The following is a 17,268-nucleotide window of genomic DNA, read 5'->3' as shown; positions in this document are numbered from 1 at the left end:
AGGGTTAATCTGCAAGACTAGAACATAGCTGCTTCTAAAGAGAAATTATTGTAGATGAGGACACAGCTGCCTGTAAAGGGTTAGTGTGCTGGGGGAGGACACTGCTAAGTGGGAAGGACACTGCTTAGTGGGAAGGGGCTTTACATACTGGCAGGTGAAAAAAAAATCTGTAGCAAGTATACAAACCCATAGAAAATGACAGGACACATGATTGCAGCGGATTTGACTGCGGAACTCGCAGGGTGAATTCCGTTGCGGATCCTGTATGTGTGAAACTGGCCTAAGGGTCAATCCTTGACCACTACTTACATGCGCAGGAAAGCGTGATTACATTGAAAGTCTTGCTTGTTAAAGCTCGTCCCAGAACCCCATCCAACTTAATTCTGTATCCTGCATATAATCACATGACTACTCACTTATTATCTGATGATCGCACAGAGTTTACAGAGAACACAATATTGGTATCCAGAAACATGAAATAATAATTATTATTTTACTGTAAAATTATTAGTAAAAAGGAAATGGGGGGGGGCGGGTAAATTATGGGAGAAACTTCAGTGTTTTATAGTTTGTGGGAAAAAGGTAATAGGCCCATAAATGATCACTATCTTATCTACTGCAGCTTTATATTATGTATAGTGGTATAAAACTATCCAGTTTTCCAGTGGAAAGACTAATTCATTTTTATGTGGGACCCTGAGGGGACAGAACTTATCTTCTCACAAATCACAAGACTTTAAAAACCTAGTGTATGAGTTAAAGACTTTCAAAGAACACAATTCAAATATTGGTATTGATTTTGTGCATTGAACAAGTACATGAATTTCCCTTGAGAGTTTATGTTTTGACTCTTATTGCTCCCAGAAGAAACCAGGTACTTCATATATGAAATTAAATATCTTGGCTTTAAAAAAAAAAACATTTTAAGTACAGTAAGCAAGTCCCAGACCGTGATGTGTCAGACTACTGGCAATCGAGTGTCAGTTCAAATGTGGTAATTTGTCTAATATAAATGGAATTTGGTTTCATTTTGCATCTAATTCCCATCTTACTCGTCTTAACAAAGCAGGATAAAAACTGAAAAAATTGCAGAAAACAGTTTAAGAAATAAATTGACATATATATATATATATATATATATATATATATATATATATATATATATACACTCACTGGCCACTTTATTAGGTACACCATGCTAGTAACGGGTTGGACCCCCTTTTGCCTTCAGAACTGCCTCAATTCTTGGTGGCATAGATACAACAAGGTGCTGGAAGCATTCCTCAGAGATTTTGGTCCATATTGACATGATGGCATCACACAGTTGCCGCAGATTTGTCGGCTGCACATCCATGATGCGAATCTACCGTTCCACCACATCCCAAAGATGCTCTATTGGATTGAGATCTGGTGACTGTGGAGGCCATTTGAGTACAGTGAACATTGTCATGTTCAAGAAACCAGTCTGAGATGATTCTAGCTTTATGACATGGCGCATTATCCTGCTGAAAGTAGCCATCAGATGTTGGGTACATTGTGGTCATAAAGGGATGGACATGGTCAGCAACAATACTCAGGTAGGCTGTGGCGTTACAACGATGCTCAATTGGTACCAAGGGGCCCAAAGAGTGCCAAGAAAATATTCCCCACACCATGACACCACCACCACCAGCCTGAACCGTTGATACAAGGCAGGATGGATCCATGCTTTCATGTTTTTGATGCCAAATTCTGACCCTACCATCCGAATGTTGCAGCAGAAATCGAGACTCATCAAACCAGGAAATGTTTTTTCAATCTTCTACTGTCCAATTTCGATGAGCTTGTGCAAATTGTAGCCTCAGTTTCCTGTTCTTAGCTGAAAGGAGTGGCACCGGTGTGTGCTGCTGTAGCCCATCTGCCTCAAAGTTCGACATACTGTGCGTTCAGAGATGCTCTTCTGCCTACCTTGGTTGTAATGGTTGGCTATTTGAGTCACTGTTGCCTTTCTATCAGCTCGAACCAGTCTGCCCATTCTCCTCTGACCTCTGGCATCAACAAGGCATTTCAGCCCACTGAACTGCCGCTCACTGGATGTTTTTTCTTTTTCGGACTATTCTCTGTAAACCCTAGAGATGGTTGTGCGTGAAAATCCCAGTAGATCAGCAGTTTCTGAAATACTCAGACCAGCCCTTTTGGCACCAACAACCATGCCACGTTCAAAGGCACTCAAATCACCTTTCTTCCCCATACTGATGCTATATATATATACTCACTGGCCACTTTATTAGGTACACCTGTCCAACTGCACGTTACCATTTAATTTCTAATCAGCCAATCACATGGCGGCAACTCAGTGCATTTAAGCATGTAGACATGGTCAAGACAATCTCCTGCAGTTCAAACCGAGCATCAGTATGGGGAAGAAAGGTGATTTGAGTGCCTTTGAACGTGGCATGGTTGTTGGTGCCAGAAGGGCTGGTCTGAGTATTTCAGAAACTGCTGATCTACTGGGATTTTCACGCACAACCATCTCTAGGGTTTACAGAGAATGGTCCGAAAAAGAAAAAACATCCAGTGAGCGGCAGTTCTGTGGGTGGAAATGCCTTGTTGATGCCACCAGAGGTCAGAGGAGAATGGGCAGACTGGTTTGAGCTGATAGAAAGGCAACAGTGACTCAAATAGCCAACCGTTACAACCAAGGTAGGCAGAAGAGCATCTCTGAACGCACAGTATGTCAAACTTTGAGGCAGATGGGCTACAGCAGCAGAAGACCACCCGTTACTAGCATGGTGTACATAATAAAGTGGCCGGTGAGTGTATATACACTTGTATCAGTGTGCTAAAATAAAAAATCACGTCTTTCTTCTTCCCCATAGTGAAAAAGTAAACACAGTATGTTAGAAATCTTTGCCAATTTACTAAAAAGGAAAAACTAAAATATTTCATTGACATAAGGAGGAGGTCAGGGGATGAAGTAAAATAAACAAACAAAGTAAACATACCCCTCCTCATGCCCCATAGCGCCACTCCCGAGTCCAACTGAAAGGCGTCGGTGTCTTGCAGCTCTTCCAGCTACAACATCACACACCTGGCAGAGTGACTGCCCGCTCAGCCAATCAGTGACTGGGGCAGGACACTGCCCCAATCACCGAGTGGCTTAACGGCCAATCACTCAGCCGAGCCATGACAGCTAGGAGAGATGGGTACATAACCTACCCGGATTCCAGACGAAAATGACATCTGGCGGCCTCCAGCAGGATCCATGAGCAGAACTACAGCGGCATGGGGATGGGTAAGTGTACTTTATTATTTTCCTGGACCCGTCTTCCTATTTTATTTTATTTTTTAATTTTGTGGAACTTCTCCTTTAATTCAGTACTTACTGTAGTTGAAACACCTTTGGTAGTGATTACAGCCTCCAGTCTTTTTGGGTATGACGTCATGAGGTATACTCTTAATTTAATTCCTTTGCTATGTTCACACAACAGGATTTTGCAGACGTTGCTGACGGCCATCAAAAAGATGTTCGTTATTTGCTGATGACAGCCGTCTATAATGATTGCTGATGGCGGCCATCAATGGCAAATAACAGATGTTTTATTGAAGGCCATCAGCAATAACAGCCACAAAATCTCATCATGTGAATGTAGCCCTAATGTTTAATATATAGCTTTTGGTTATTGTTGTTTTTTTTTTTTTTTTTTAAAGAGCGGAATCATCTTGCTGAACCCTTCTAAACTTCGCAGAAAGCTTGGTTCGGTACTGAAACAAATTTTTTGCAAAGTTCAAAATGAATCTGGGTTCAGTAGGTTCTGTTCGCTGCTCATCTCTAATAGTAATTCATGCCCGAATATATTAAGGGTCAGTAGACATTGTTCATGTTCCTGGTTCCACTCCAGGTCTGGTTTCTGTGTTCCTGTTCCATGCTTTCTGTCTAGTCTTTTTGTTCTACCCTCCATGTCTGATTTTTCTGGTCCTTGGCCACCCTCCACACCTGGTCTTGTTCAAAAACTGTCACTGCTGCTGGTATGTTGAAAAGATGCAGATAAATCTATTAAATTTATCCTCCTGAAATACCAGGAGTGTACAATTATTTTTAAAGTCTTCACAGATTATTATCATACATTATTTGGCCAAGTTCAGACTGTGTAGGAGACCGGCCGCCCCGCGACTCGGCCGGCTCACAGAAAAGATCATCCCGGCCGATACTGCAGTACCAGCCGGATGATCTTTCCGTGCGCGCCCTTATCAGAACTCCCCACTGCACACTTTGGAGTGTACGGCCGAAGCCACTAGCTCCATACTGTGCACTAGAAACATAAAACCTCCACTCCAACCACTGGGTAAAATCGGGCGCTGGTCCAAGATAGGAAAAAAGTATGTATATTTATTAAAACACTGTGTTTTAATAAATATACATACTTTTTTATCTCCATTTTGGAATTTTTTCCTATCTTGGACCAGCGCCCGATTTTACCCAGTGGTTGGAGTGGAGGTTTTATGTTTCTGGTAATACCTGTTTGGTTTCTGGGAGTGGCTGCGGTCCACACACATGTGAGCATTGAAAGTTGTGCCTTGCATTTGCACAACCACACCAGGTGAGAGTCCTCCTATTACTCCCCTGCACTCACCCAAGTCTTGCAGACCCCACACATTGGAGCGCTGTTCACATTTATCTTTTCATACTGTGCACTGACAGGATTTTCATTGAATAGCAGTCACAGAAAACTGACATTTTAGTTTCTCGCGGTGCCACTAGGGATCCAGGCCGGAGTGTATACCATGTGTATACACTCCAGCCGGGATACCATAGACAGCAATGTAAAGCATATTTTCGTATGAATCACAGCCGTTGCTGCAAACAGCAACAATGGGAGTAGTTATATGAAAATATACGTAGTGTGAACATAGCCTTACACAGATTATTATAAATATTATTATGATCTTTAAAGAGGTACACTAATGAAAATCTTTTTCTTTTACATGAACTGGTTTTAGAAAAGACTGGAAAGAATACATCACTTCCTATAGGACATACAGAAGCTTATGAGTACTGGAAGACTTGAGATTTTTTTTATTTTAAAGAAGTAATTTACAAATCAATATAACTTTCTCAATCCAGTTGATTGAAAAGAAAAGAGTACCCCTTTAATTCTGATGAAATATTTGTTGTGGAAGCTGAACCTTTAATACTACCGCATCTCATCCTGCATCCCATGCTCCTGACTGTAAGATTTGGCAGGGTATGCAGGTAAGAATAAGTAAAATCCTTAAAAACATCCACACTCCACACTACTAAAAATATGTACAATGATACACATGCTTTTAATAACTTTTCTACTGTCTTCTTTTCATTTTAGTTGGAAACCTTTGGAAATCACAATATATTTGACTTTGATTGAGGTTGCTGCAAAATGATGGACTCCCTTTACATCTCAGCTTTGCAGGAAATTACTTATATACAGGAAAATATAAAACTTAGTAAATAAGATGGAGGCTTCCAGAAAACACAATTCAGAATATTGCTATTGATTTTGTGCATTGAACAACAGCATGGATTTCCCATGAGGACACATGTTTTACTTGCATTGCTCCCACATGGTACAAGGTCAGTTAGAGGCAAATCAAATATGGTGAGCTCTGTAAATCGGGAAAGTATTCAGACAGCTGTCATTCTCTGAAATGGTATGTTTTAAATAAATCCATCCATTATATTTTCAATGCAATGTGAGATGGATAGATAGATAGATAGATATGAGATAGATAGATAGATAGATAGATAGGAGATAGATAGATAGATAGATAGATAGATAGATAGATAGATAATATATAGATAGATAGATAGATAGATAGATAGATAGATAGGAGATAGATAGATAGATAATAGATAGATAGATAGATAGATAGATAGATAGATAGATAGTAGATAGATAGATAGATAGATAATAGATAGATAGATAGATAGATAGATAGATAGATAGGAGATAGATAGATAGATAGATAGATAGATAGATAGATAGATAGATACGAGATAGATAGATAGATAGATAATAGATAGATAGATAATAGATAGATAGATAGATAGATAGATAGATAGATAATAGATAGATAGATAGATAGATAGATAGATAGATAGATAGATACGAGATAGATAGATAGATAGATAGATAGATAGATAGATAGATAGATACGAGATAGATAGATAGATAGATAGATAGATAGATAGGAGATAGATAGATAGATAGATAGATAATAGATAGATAGATAGATAATAGATAGATAGATAGATAATAGATAGATAGATAGATAGATAGATAGATAGATAGGAGATAGATAGATAGATAGATAGATAGATAGATACGAGATAGATAGATAGATAATAGATAGATAGATAATAGATAGATAGATAGATAGATAGATAGATAATAGATAGATAGATAGATAGATAGATAGATAGATAGATAGATAGATAATAGATAGATAGATATTCAGAAAGATAATTCAGCAGCACTCAATGGATGCAGTGGTGCCAACGGATCTTGCCTTGACCAAAGGCTGGAGTAAATATAGGAAGAGATAATCCACAGCACTCCTTGGTAGTGAAAAAAGCTTGTGAATTTATTCCATGTGAAAAATATTCATTCCAAACAAAGTGTGATCAAAAAGCAAGGTGCAGCATACAAAAGAAAAACCGGAGCAACGTTTCAGCGAACAACCTTCGCCATTTTTAAGCACGGTCAGTCAACATGTGATTCAGCTTTAAATACAAGTGAAACAAAAAAGCAAGACATTCTATTGGTTTGCAGCAGTGTCCATTAAGTGTCCATTAAGTGTCCTTTTTGCTTCCTTATCTCCATGACCGCTGGAAACTTAAACCTATGTTCCTGTTCAGACTAGTGGCAAAGCGACGCTGCAGTAACGCTCGGAGGGGCTAGGTACGGGTGTTGGGATGACGCTGTGCACACTGCAGGCGGTTTTTCCCCATGCGGTTCGAACGAGTGGATTCCCGACCAGAGGAGTGACTTCAGTGATGGAGCCGTCCCATTGGTGCCCGACTAGGTACAGCAAACCACAGCCACAAATCTGTATCTGTTCACACTATGCGTTTGTGTATTATCAGCGGTCTACTAGGAGTGTTCTATTCATGCATTCATTACCATCTTGCTCAGCTAAGGATCTGAGCCCAGATCTTGTCTTATACACTATGAGGACTTTCCAAATGCCGTATATGATTCATTTAACAGTAATTTTTTGTATGGAATGACTTCATCATTTACAAACCCCTTTATCACGTTTGCTATTCACTCGAGGGGATATGAGTAGTGTTTTTATGTATATCTACTCCTTACTGTGGATTCACATGGACTCACCAGGACACGATGGAGTTAATTTTCACCTGCAAAAAGGACACTTGATGGACACTGCTGCAAACCAATAGAATGTCTTGCTTTTTTGTTTCACTTGTATTTAAAGCTGATTCACATGTTCACTGACCGTGCTTAAAAATGGCGAAGGTAGTTCGCAGAAACGTTGCTCCGGTTTTTCTTTTGTATGTTGCACTTTGTTTTTTTATCACACTTTGTTTGGAATGAATATTTTTCACATGGAATAAATTCACAAGCTTTTTTTACTACCAACGAGTGCTGTGGATTATCTCTTCCTATAGATAGATAGATAGATAGATAGACAGATAGATAGATAGATATGTAAATGTGTAACATTACAAATTAGGATGGCAAATATGGGTCCATGAGGTTACTATACAATATGTACTAAATAAAACCGATTGTCTTCTAACATCATTTAGAGTTATGGATGTATTATTAACCCTTTCATGATCAAAGGTCACTGATGCACGGATGTCCAGGTCACATTGAAGCAGTGTTCCTCCTCGCCTTCTAAGAGCCATAGTGCTTCTATTTTTCCACCTTCGGGGCTGGTTGTTGGCTTATTTTTTGCACCATGGTGGTCACTAGTTTTTATTGGTATTATATTTGTATAAAAGAAAGATTTTAATCACTTTTGATCTCTGATATATCAAACAGCTTTTTTGTTTTGTTTTGGTTAGTACAAACAAGGAGTTTACCACCACAGCAAAAGGTTCTCCTAGAAGATCATCTACCACTGCCATGTGGGGGAAGAGTATGTGCAGGTAACGGGGAAGTTTTGGTTATTCGTGATGTGCTCAGCCTAAATAGTATATGGCTATGTTCACACAACGTTTTTTCCCTCTCTGTTTTTAAAAAGAAAAAATGATGTTCGTGAATTTTGAGTTCAAAATGACGTACGTCATTTCGCTGTTTGGTGGCCCGGTAATGATGGCTTTTGGTACATTATTCTAGTTTAGGTGGAGTTATGGGCCTTTGGATGTTTCTTTAATTGAAAAATCAATTGAATTTAATAGTAAAAACGGTGAAAGGACGGTTAATCAGAAAGAGAAAAAACTGTTTTTTGTGATCATCTACAGAGAAAAGACTTAAAAAGATTTAAAAACCTTTGAATGTTTGGTGTATACTATTATGTAAATGAAAGTATTCCAGGTTTTCCTGGGCCTCAAACCATAGTGTGTTCTATAAATATATAGACCGTTTTTCATTCACGTAATATGCTTTTTTTTTTACAGCACTATAATTATTATGGCCGGCATTTGCAATATAAACAATTCCCTTGTCAGACACGATAAGGTAGTCCAGTGATTGCAGCTTGGAATTATACATTCATAGAAGTGAATGGCTCCTAGATATTTTATTGCTCAGGATCAGCGTACATAAAAAGCGTTTGTTTGACAGCATTCATAAACACACGGCCGCAGACATTTCTATTCCAGACCTACACCCAAGCTGCTTGTTGAAACAGTTTGATTAAGGAAAGGTAATGATGTAGGACAACACGCAAAAGGGCAAGGATGTAAGTAAGCAAAGGATCCAAATAATTGTCATGATTCATGACATGCAATTTGAGTCATCTGCAGAAATAGATTTTTGTAGAGGAGCAGAAGACAAAGTAGCAAACTTGTCCTTTACAGACACCAAATGAAGAAAGAATATTAAGTAGGGAAAAGTCAATGGCAGAAGAAATAGACACAGAAAAGGCTTGGATATAGAAATAAATAAAAAAAAAATTCTCCATCTCATTAAATACACAGAGGATAAAAATTGGCTATCTTTATATTGCAGATGTATGAATGTCTGGAAATTTTAGGCTATGTTCGCACAGCTACAGTATTTTGCAACCAAAACCAGGAGGGATTGAAAACACATAAAAGGCTCTGTTCACACAATGTTGAAATTGAGTGGATGGCCGTCATTTAGCGGCAAATAATTACAGTGGTACCTTGGTTTAAGAGTAACTTGGATTGAGAGCGTTTTGCAAGAAGAGCTCACAGTTTTTCAAAATTGTAACTTGATTTTAGAGCATTGCTTTGGTTTAAGAGCTCCCGGTACTGGGTGGGAGCGCGAGCGGAGGAGGGGCATGGTCTGCATAGAGTGGTCTACAGCCCTGTACTCTGACCCAGGAAGTCTCCCTCACCTTCCAAATCATAGCAGATCCACTTCAGGCTGGGGCTTGCATCAGGGGACAGGACCGTGGAGGTAATCTCTCCATAGCTGTAAAACCTCTAAATTCCCATATTTGCCCTGCTCATAACTCCATGCTCCCTGTTTCCCATCCTCTCCATTCCTGCTATAATGTGCCTTCATTCATACTCAGCTATACACGCTGCTGCTATAATGTGCCTGCACTCACACTCAGCTATACACGCTGCTGCTATAATGTGCCTGCACTCACACTCAGATATACACTGCTGTATAGAAAAGTTACTGTCACTGTCCTCCTGCACAGCTTTGTGATGTAATTTGGGGCTTACATCAGGGGACAGGACTGTGGGTGTAATCTCTTCATAGCTGTATCCCCTCTCTCCCCAGGCAGAGAGTGCTGCATGTATGTGCCCACATATATCCTGTTCATTACTTAATGCTCCCTGCAGTCTGTGTCAGCCCGTGTGTTATCCATCCTCTCCATTCCTGCTATAATGTGATTGCACTTGCACTCAGCTATACGCACTGCAGCTATAATGTACCTGTTGTTCTACACTAGTGCATTTTGGGGATCTGCAGCTCCATCCTGTATCTGCGAACTTCTGCAATTTTTTCAGGTTTATACAGTAACTATACATTATACACCACATGCTGATTGCTATACTGTACAGTAACTTATACTATCACATATTCATCTGTTCCTAAATGTTTGTTTAATTTGTTTTACATGTTACTTCGAATTTTAAAAAAATCATTATTTTTGGGGTGTGGAACCAATTGTCAATTTCAGTGATTTCTTATAGGACAATTTGCTTTGGTTTAAGAGTGGATTTGGATTACTAGCGCGGTCCCGGAAAGAATTATGTTTTTAATCTAAGGCACCACTGTACCATTATTTTAGAACAATGAGCATTATTTTGAAATAACAGTCGTAATTTGCCACTAAATGTTGGTCATCCACTGAATTTTAAGATTGTGTGAACATAACCTTTCTGTGTTTTTAATCCCTCCTGGTTTTGGCCAAAAGACTGAACAAAAATACTGTGTGTGAACATAGCCTTAGTATGGTGTATGGTATAGAGTGCTCATGTAGTATTATGTAGTATTATGCTCAGTATTTGGTCCGCATTTTGAATCTCATTTTAGTCAGAATTGTTAGCCACAACCAGGGTCAGACTGGCCCATTAGAATACAAGAGGATCCTCTGATGGGCCCAAGCTATAACACAATAATCTACACTCGACCTAATTTGGACCCGACTTTAAAAGTATCAAAAGAAATCCTATTAAACCCTGTGTGTGCCAAGATTATTTAAACCAGGACTTACAAAAAGTAAGGTGGGCCCAAAGAACTTTAATTTAGCGCTAAACACAAGTTTGGATCATTTGAAGGAAATTAATGTTACATTCAATAATATTTCTATAAATTTGCAATAGATTTTAAATATTGCCATTATTTAAATTTGTTATAAAAGTGGAAATAATTTTCCACAATAAGCTAATAATAATAATAATAATAATAATAATAATAAACAGGCATCACGCACATACATGTGTGGTCATTCTTAACATATCTCTAAACTCAATCACCCAGATTTATAATATGTTTAAGGCTTTAAAATATGGGCAAATAACGGCCATGATCATAATCATCATGGCCGTAATTTGCCGCCAAATTGTGGGAACATAGCTTAAAACAGAAATGGGTGTAAACATCCTACAGCAACCAATCACAGCTCAGATTTCATTTTAACAAAGCTAAAGGCTTAGCTGTGATTGGTTGCTATTGGCAATGTACACCAGTTTCTATTTGATAAATCTGGGTCAGTGTATATAGCCATATATGATGTTCAGCACTGATGTATTTAGTGATGTAGGATGTGGGATTACCAGCTTTTCACAGCAACATGATTTTAAGACTCTATCAAGTGTAAACACTGTGAAAGTCTTACCCAGAGATTGTTCTGTAAATTAAGCCTTCCGAGTGTTCTTACAACATGTTGTGATATTTTGTTGAATTGGTTTCCTTGAAAAATTCAAATCCTTAAAGTGACGGTGATGGCAACAACGGCCGTACTTTTGGCGTGGTGTAACAATGCCTTACTTTCAATGGGATCCCGGCCGGAGTGTATACACATTGTACACTCTCCGGCCGGGATCCCATACGGGGCCGCAAATAACTGACATGAACTGAAAGCCCTGTCATTTCACACAGTGAAGCGAGCGGCTCCGGCCACTTGCTTCACTGTGTGCTATGGGAAGCTCTGATGCGGGAGCGCGCTGATGCGCCCACATCAGAGCTCTGTAGCCAGAAAGATCATCCAGCCGGGGTCACGGAACGGCCGTGCTCTTACGTAGTGTGAACATAGCCTTAAAGTGAGTGAAAAAGATCCGTTTGAAATTCTCTTAATTTCCATATAAAATACAAGAATTACATTTAAGTGAATAAAATGCATCTCAAATCCAGCCAGTACAAGCGTAAGATCCACAAATAGACGGCTGCTGTCGACGGGTTCAGAGACGTTACCGCACCTAACAAATTTTGAACAAAACATCTTGAAACTAAATATCTTATCGGGAATCTAGTGACATGAATTTCCATTAGTGACTAAATCAATTCAATCCTTGAAGCTTTGACAAGAATCTAGTAAGGGGCAGGTCTGTGCTTTATTCTGTGGTGAAATGTGATGTTCTGTACACAAGGAAAAAGAGATTTATTCTAGATAGCGCATGTGAAGATATGCAGATTCCTTTCACCAAGAATGAATATTTAGATAGAAACAAGCGATTGGATTTCCTTTGTGTGTAAATGGATTTTATTAACTCCCTGTGGCTGTGGAGCAATAATAATGTGTATTCTGTATAGGAAATATATTTCTCTGGATACATCTATATTTAGAGCTGTGTTTTCCATTAGTAAATATAACATGGAGGTGGCAAGCCCTTTTAGTATCCTTTACTGCTACAATGTTTTACCAATAACTTAAGATTTACATACAGTATGTCAGTGATTTTTTTTTGTATAGTGCTTTCATTGTTTGATGTGACAGTTCATGTTTGATGCTTAAAGGGAACCAATCAGCCCAATATGGTTCCCTGAATCGCTGTATACAGCTCCTTGAAGGAACAAGGAGTTTAACGCTTCCAGGGGTGCACAGTTTTTTTCTTACAACTTTATCACATTTGTAACTTATGTCATTTTGTGTAAACTTTTTTTTTTAAATCTAATTAAAAAAGAATTGCAAAACATGGCAAGAAGTAAAAAAAATTAAAAAATTTAGCAGTTCTTACCCCGGCAAGTTGGAAGAGAGCTACTCCACATTCCGCTGCTGCGACATTGTGCTTGAAAGGCCCCCTGAAGTAGATAACCTGTGTTACAAGTGAAGTTTACCACATCATTTAAATTGAATTCACTTCCGTTTGTTATTCCATGAGCTGGATTTCCTGGGTGACCGCAAGTGATAGCTGTGAAAGAGAAGAAAAGACCCTTAAAGGTTATATGCACTTTACATACAAATAGATGTTAAATAATTCACTATAATAAAGTTATTTCCATTTATATTTAATTTGACCCTTTTTCAAGTTATTATAGTTGCCTAAAAGAAAAAGAAAGAAAGTCATCTATACCTAAATAATACTTTTACTAAATATTTATTAAATATCCCAAAGTCCAGTGTATCCAGAGATGTAAGGGGCTTAAGCCTCTTGCACATTTTGCGTAAGGACAGATGCTAAGATTAAAATTAACTTTTTTTTTTCTAAATATGCTGCATGTCAAACCATCCTTAGGCTTTGTTCACATAATGGTTTTTCAGGTGAAAATACAGCTATATTTTAATAATTATTTACAGCTGCATTTTCACCCTAAAAATCTGTGTGTGAACAGACCGTAAGGCTATGTTTATACAACGTCAAAAATAGAGAAAAGGCGGCCAATTTTGATATTTAAAAAAATTCAGTTTTTGCTGCGATTTAACTGACTGCAATGGCAATGCATTGAAGTCAATGGGAAGACGGACGTCGAATGCGCACAATGCATTAAATAACTGACATTTTTTTATCGTGGACGTCAAAATAATGAACATAATCATTATTTTTTGGATGTCTTTTGCAAACAGCGGACATTTTCTATCAGTTGTTCACACACAGTTTTTCTTTTTCCACCGTTCTTTCTCTGTTTTAACTATTAAATTCAATGGACTTTTCAGTTCAGCCGCACCCAAGGTCCAATTAGTAACCCAAACTAGAATAATGTACCAACAGCTGTCATTGTACTAAGGGAAGGCTAGGCAGCTAAATGCCATTTGTTATTTTAGCCTCAAAATAACGGACGTCATATTAAACGGAGCTCAAAAGACGTTGTGTGAACATATCCTAAGGATGGTTTGACATACAGCATTTTAGGAAAAAAGGCATTGCAGTTTATAAAGCAGGTTTATCGTTTACTATTACACAATGTTTTTTCAGCTCTGTTTAAAATGTTGTCTGTTATTTTAAGTCTAAAATAACGGACGTTATTTAGCTGCCTGACCTCCCCTAAGTGCAATGACTGGTGTTTGTACATTATTGTAGTTTGGGTTACTAATTGGCCTTTGGATGCGGCTTAATTGAAAAGTCCATTGAATTTAATAGTAAAAACGTAGAAAGAACGATGACAAAAAAACTGTGTCTGAACAACTAATAATAAACGTCCGCTGTTTGCAAAAGACGTCCGAAAATAATAATCATGTTCATTATTTTAACGTCCGCAGTAAAAACATCCATTATTCAATGCATTGTGTGCATTGGATGTACATCTTCCCATTGACTTTAATGCATTGCCATTGCAGTCAGGTAAATCGTGGCAAAAACTGCCGTTTTTTTCAATATCAAAATCGCCGCCTTTTCTCAATTTTTGACATTGTGTAAACATAGCCTAACACTGAATACTTAAATTCTGCCTCATCAGAGGCACCAAGCGACAAAGTACCCTATCAATGTATAGGATGAATGGTAGTATAGGGCCGCCTGGTAAGTTGAAAATAGAGATGAGCACATTTACATTAGGAACAAAACGAAGCACTTTGTGTCTATCTCCATTCCGCTCATCAGGCTGCGGACTTTAAAGTCTGCTCCGCTCGGTGCCACTCCTCTTTGAGTGCTAGAAAAAGATGGATCCAGTCCTGGGAAACTTTTCCCAGTTTCCCAGGACTGGATCCATCTTTTCCCAGCACTTGGGGAACAAATTCTCTTTTTAGGCTAAATTCATAACATTATGATTTGTCAAATTTATAAGAATTATAAGAGGTTCCTTGTATTTATTGAGCTGCAGTTATCAGTGCAGTCAGTTTTTTTTTTAAATCTTGAACTTCTCTTAAATGTGAACTCTATTGGTGGACACAGTTAACTTCCTACACGTCTCATATTCTTATTTTAAATCATGCTTGTTTTTTTCTCCTTGGCTAACCCAGAAAATAGTGCAATCAAGCAATTGCTTCCACAATTCCTTTGTGGCTCATACAGATGTATATATGCAATCTAATTCAATCAGATTCAGTGAACTTTACACTCTACTGAAATTATATCGATATGTTACTAGCTTGAATCTTAAATCTAAAAAGGGAATAAAGTTGACGTATAAAATGCACTGTATAATGGTACCGTAGCGGGAGAGGTACACAAATACTTATTGCAATCCTTTTGAAACTGCTGAAGATAAAAGCAGAATCCTGCAGAGTGATATAGTCAAAGATTAAGTGAAGGAAGTGAAAAGCACGTGACTGTACATTAAGTTATTTCTTTTGAAGTTGAACTCAAAGTTCGACAAGAAGTTTGGAGAGCGTGGACTCTCAGGAAAAGTCATGTAGTGTAAAAATAAAATGTTACTTGGCATTGTTGATTGTTCAGATGATACAGCATTCTGTATATAAAAAAAGTACATTGAAAAAAAAACCATTTCTGAGTAGCTTTAAAATAAAAAATAAAACTGTAGAAAGTAATTTTTTTTTTTTAGAAAATCTATTCAATTTCAGCGTGCCTATAATTTTTTCAATGCTTTTTTGCCTGTCATTGCAAAGTACAATTAGTGGTGAAAACAATAAGCGCTCATGTGGGTCTGTAGGTGAAAAAAATGCAAGCTCTATGGCCTTTTAAACACGAAGAAAAAGTAAAAAAAAAAAAAAAAACACAAAAATGAAAATTGGCCTGGGAGGAAAGGGGTTAATGAAAAAATTTTGTTGTTGTTTTACATAATGTAAACATAGTAAAACATAATGCAAACTATGCCAATTATTTTTATCATGCCAGCCCAAGGAACACAATTTTTCCAAACAGTGAACAACGTAACCCCCCCGTTAAAAAAACTAAATATTTATTCGACATCCCAATTTTTTTTCCTGTTTTGCAGTTTAATTTATGGTAAAATGAAATTTTAAAAAATTTAAAATTGATCACATGAAAAAACAAGCCCTTATATGTAGAATGAAAAAGTCATAAATAAAAGAGTTATAATTAAAAATACAAAACATTTTCATTTCCAGGGTTCTTATGGGGTTTTTAGTAAATATATTAGGAAAAAGTTATCTCCAATCTTTATAACTTAGCTGTAAGCTTAAGAAAAGCGTTGGAAAAGAATTCTGGCTCTTATTTCTAAAACCTTGAAGAATAGCACACATAGAGTCTCCCAGTGGTATACAATTCAGATGCTTTATTACAATCTAAAAAGATGAATAGCTTTAGAAGGAAGTGTGTGCATGGATGTCTGAAATGTTTGTATCACAATGCCATTGTGATCTATACATTTTGGAGGTGTCCAAAGCCTTTCCAGTATTGGAAGCATTTTATTTATAGACTGAATTCACTATCATTCAAATAATTGTACTGTTGAATGTTAAAATTTTATAATAGATGACGATAGAGACATTTTTGCCACTTTTCAGACTCATCTGGTTACTCTGAAAGAACAATCTTTTTTTTTTTCCCTTCAAGGAGAACAAGAGAGGAGCTAACCCTGTGTTCAGATTACAGAATACCACAGAAGATTGGCTAAACACAAGAGCAGGGGCACATGATGTAAGATGACCTCACTGAGGCATTTCATTTAATGGGGACCTGTCACCATGGCTGCCGAGCTGAAGCCCACCCGACCCCCCTTTGGAGCCCCTTATACTCCGAGGAAGGGGTAAGTATAAGGGGCTCCATCAGGGGTCGGGCGGGATTCACCTCGGCAGCCGGGGTGACAGGCTTCCTTTAAAGTGAACCAATCACCTAATATAAACTGTGCACATACCATAAGTAAATGTACAGTAAAAGTACATTTGTTAAGATACAGAGTCCGCACAATTCATCATTGTTATCGCGCTAAGATACGCAGAAAACCTACTCCAGCTCTCAGCTGGCGTAGGTTTTCTGCCGTGCGCACCGGCGCACACGGGATTTATGTAGAGGCAGTCCGTCTCTACATAAATCACCGTAGTGCCGAAGCTGCGAGGACATTTTTAAGTCCAATTCAGAAAACGTTGGACTTAATAAATGTTCCCCTCAGTATTGGAAGAGGAGAAAGACCACACAGACAGAAAGGCACAGTGATCTTGCACTGTGTAGAGTGAAATCGCTGCCTGTAAAGCACAGTGGGAGCCTGAGCACCGCCATGATGGATGCTGGAAGAGTCCTGTCTTGCGCCAACTCTTTTGAAAAGGGCTTGTGCGAGACATTACAAAAAGCAAAGAATAGAGAGTAAGAATGGGCATAAAATGAATTAATGATATTTACAA

General features: G+C 38.1%; 1 protein-coding gene across 1 annotated transcript in view; it reads right to left on the bottom strand.

The window, feature by feature from the left end:
- Positions 1-17,268, bottom strand: part of CSMD1 (CUB and Sushi multiple domains 1) — a 946,348-nt gene that overhangs the window by 56,367 nt on the left and 872,713 nt on the right. The window contains exon 54 of the mRNA XM_069973446.1: positions 12,809-12,982. Within this exon, the coding sequence (XP_069829547.1) occupies positions 12,809-12,982 (174 nt within the window). The remainder of the gene's footprint in view (positions 1-12,808; positions 12,983-17,268) is intronic.

Source organism: Dendropsophus ebraccatus, chromosome 6 (assembly GCF_027789765.1).
Source record: "Dendropsophus ebraccatus isolate aDenEbr1 chromosome 6, aDenEbr1.pat, whole genome shotgun sequence".
In the NCBI taxonomy this organism is placed as follows: domain Eukaryota; kingdom Metazoa; phylum Chordata; class Amphibia; order Anura; family Hylidae; genus Dendropsophus; species Dendropsophus ebraccatus.
Note: the sequence above shows the minus strand (reverse complement) of the source record. Positions and strands in the feature narration are given on the sequence as shown.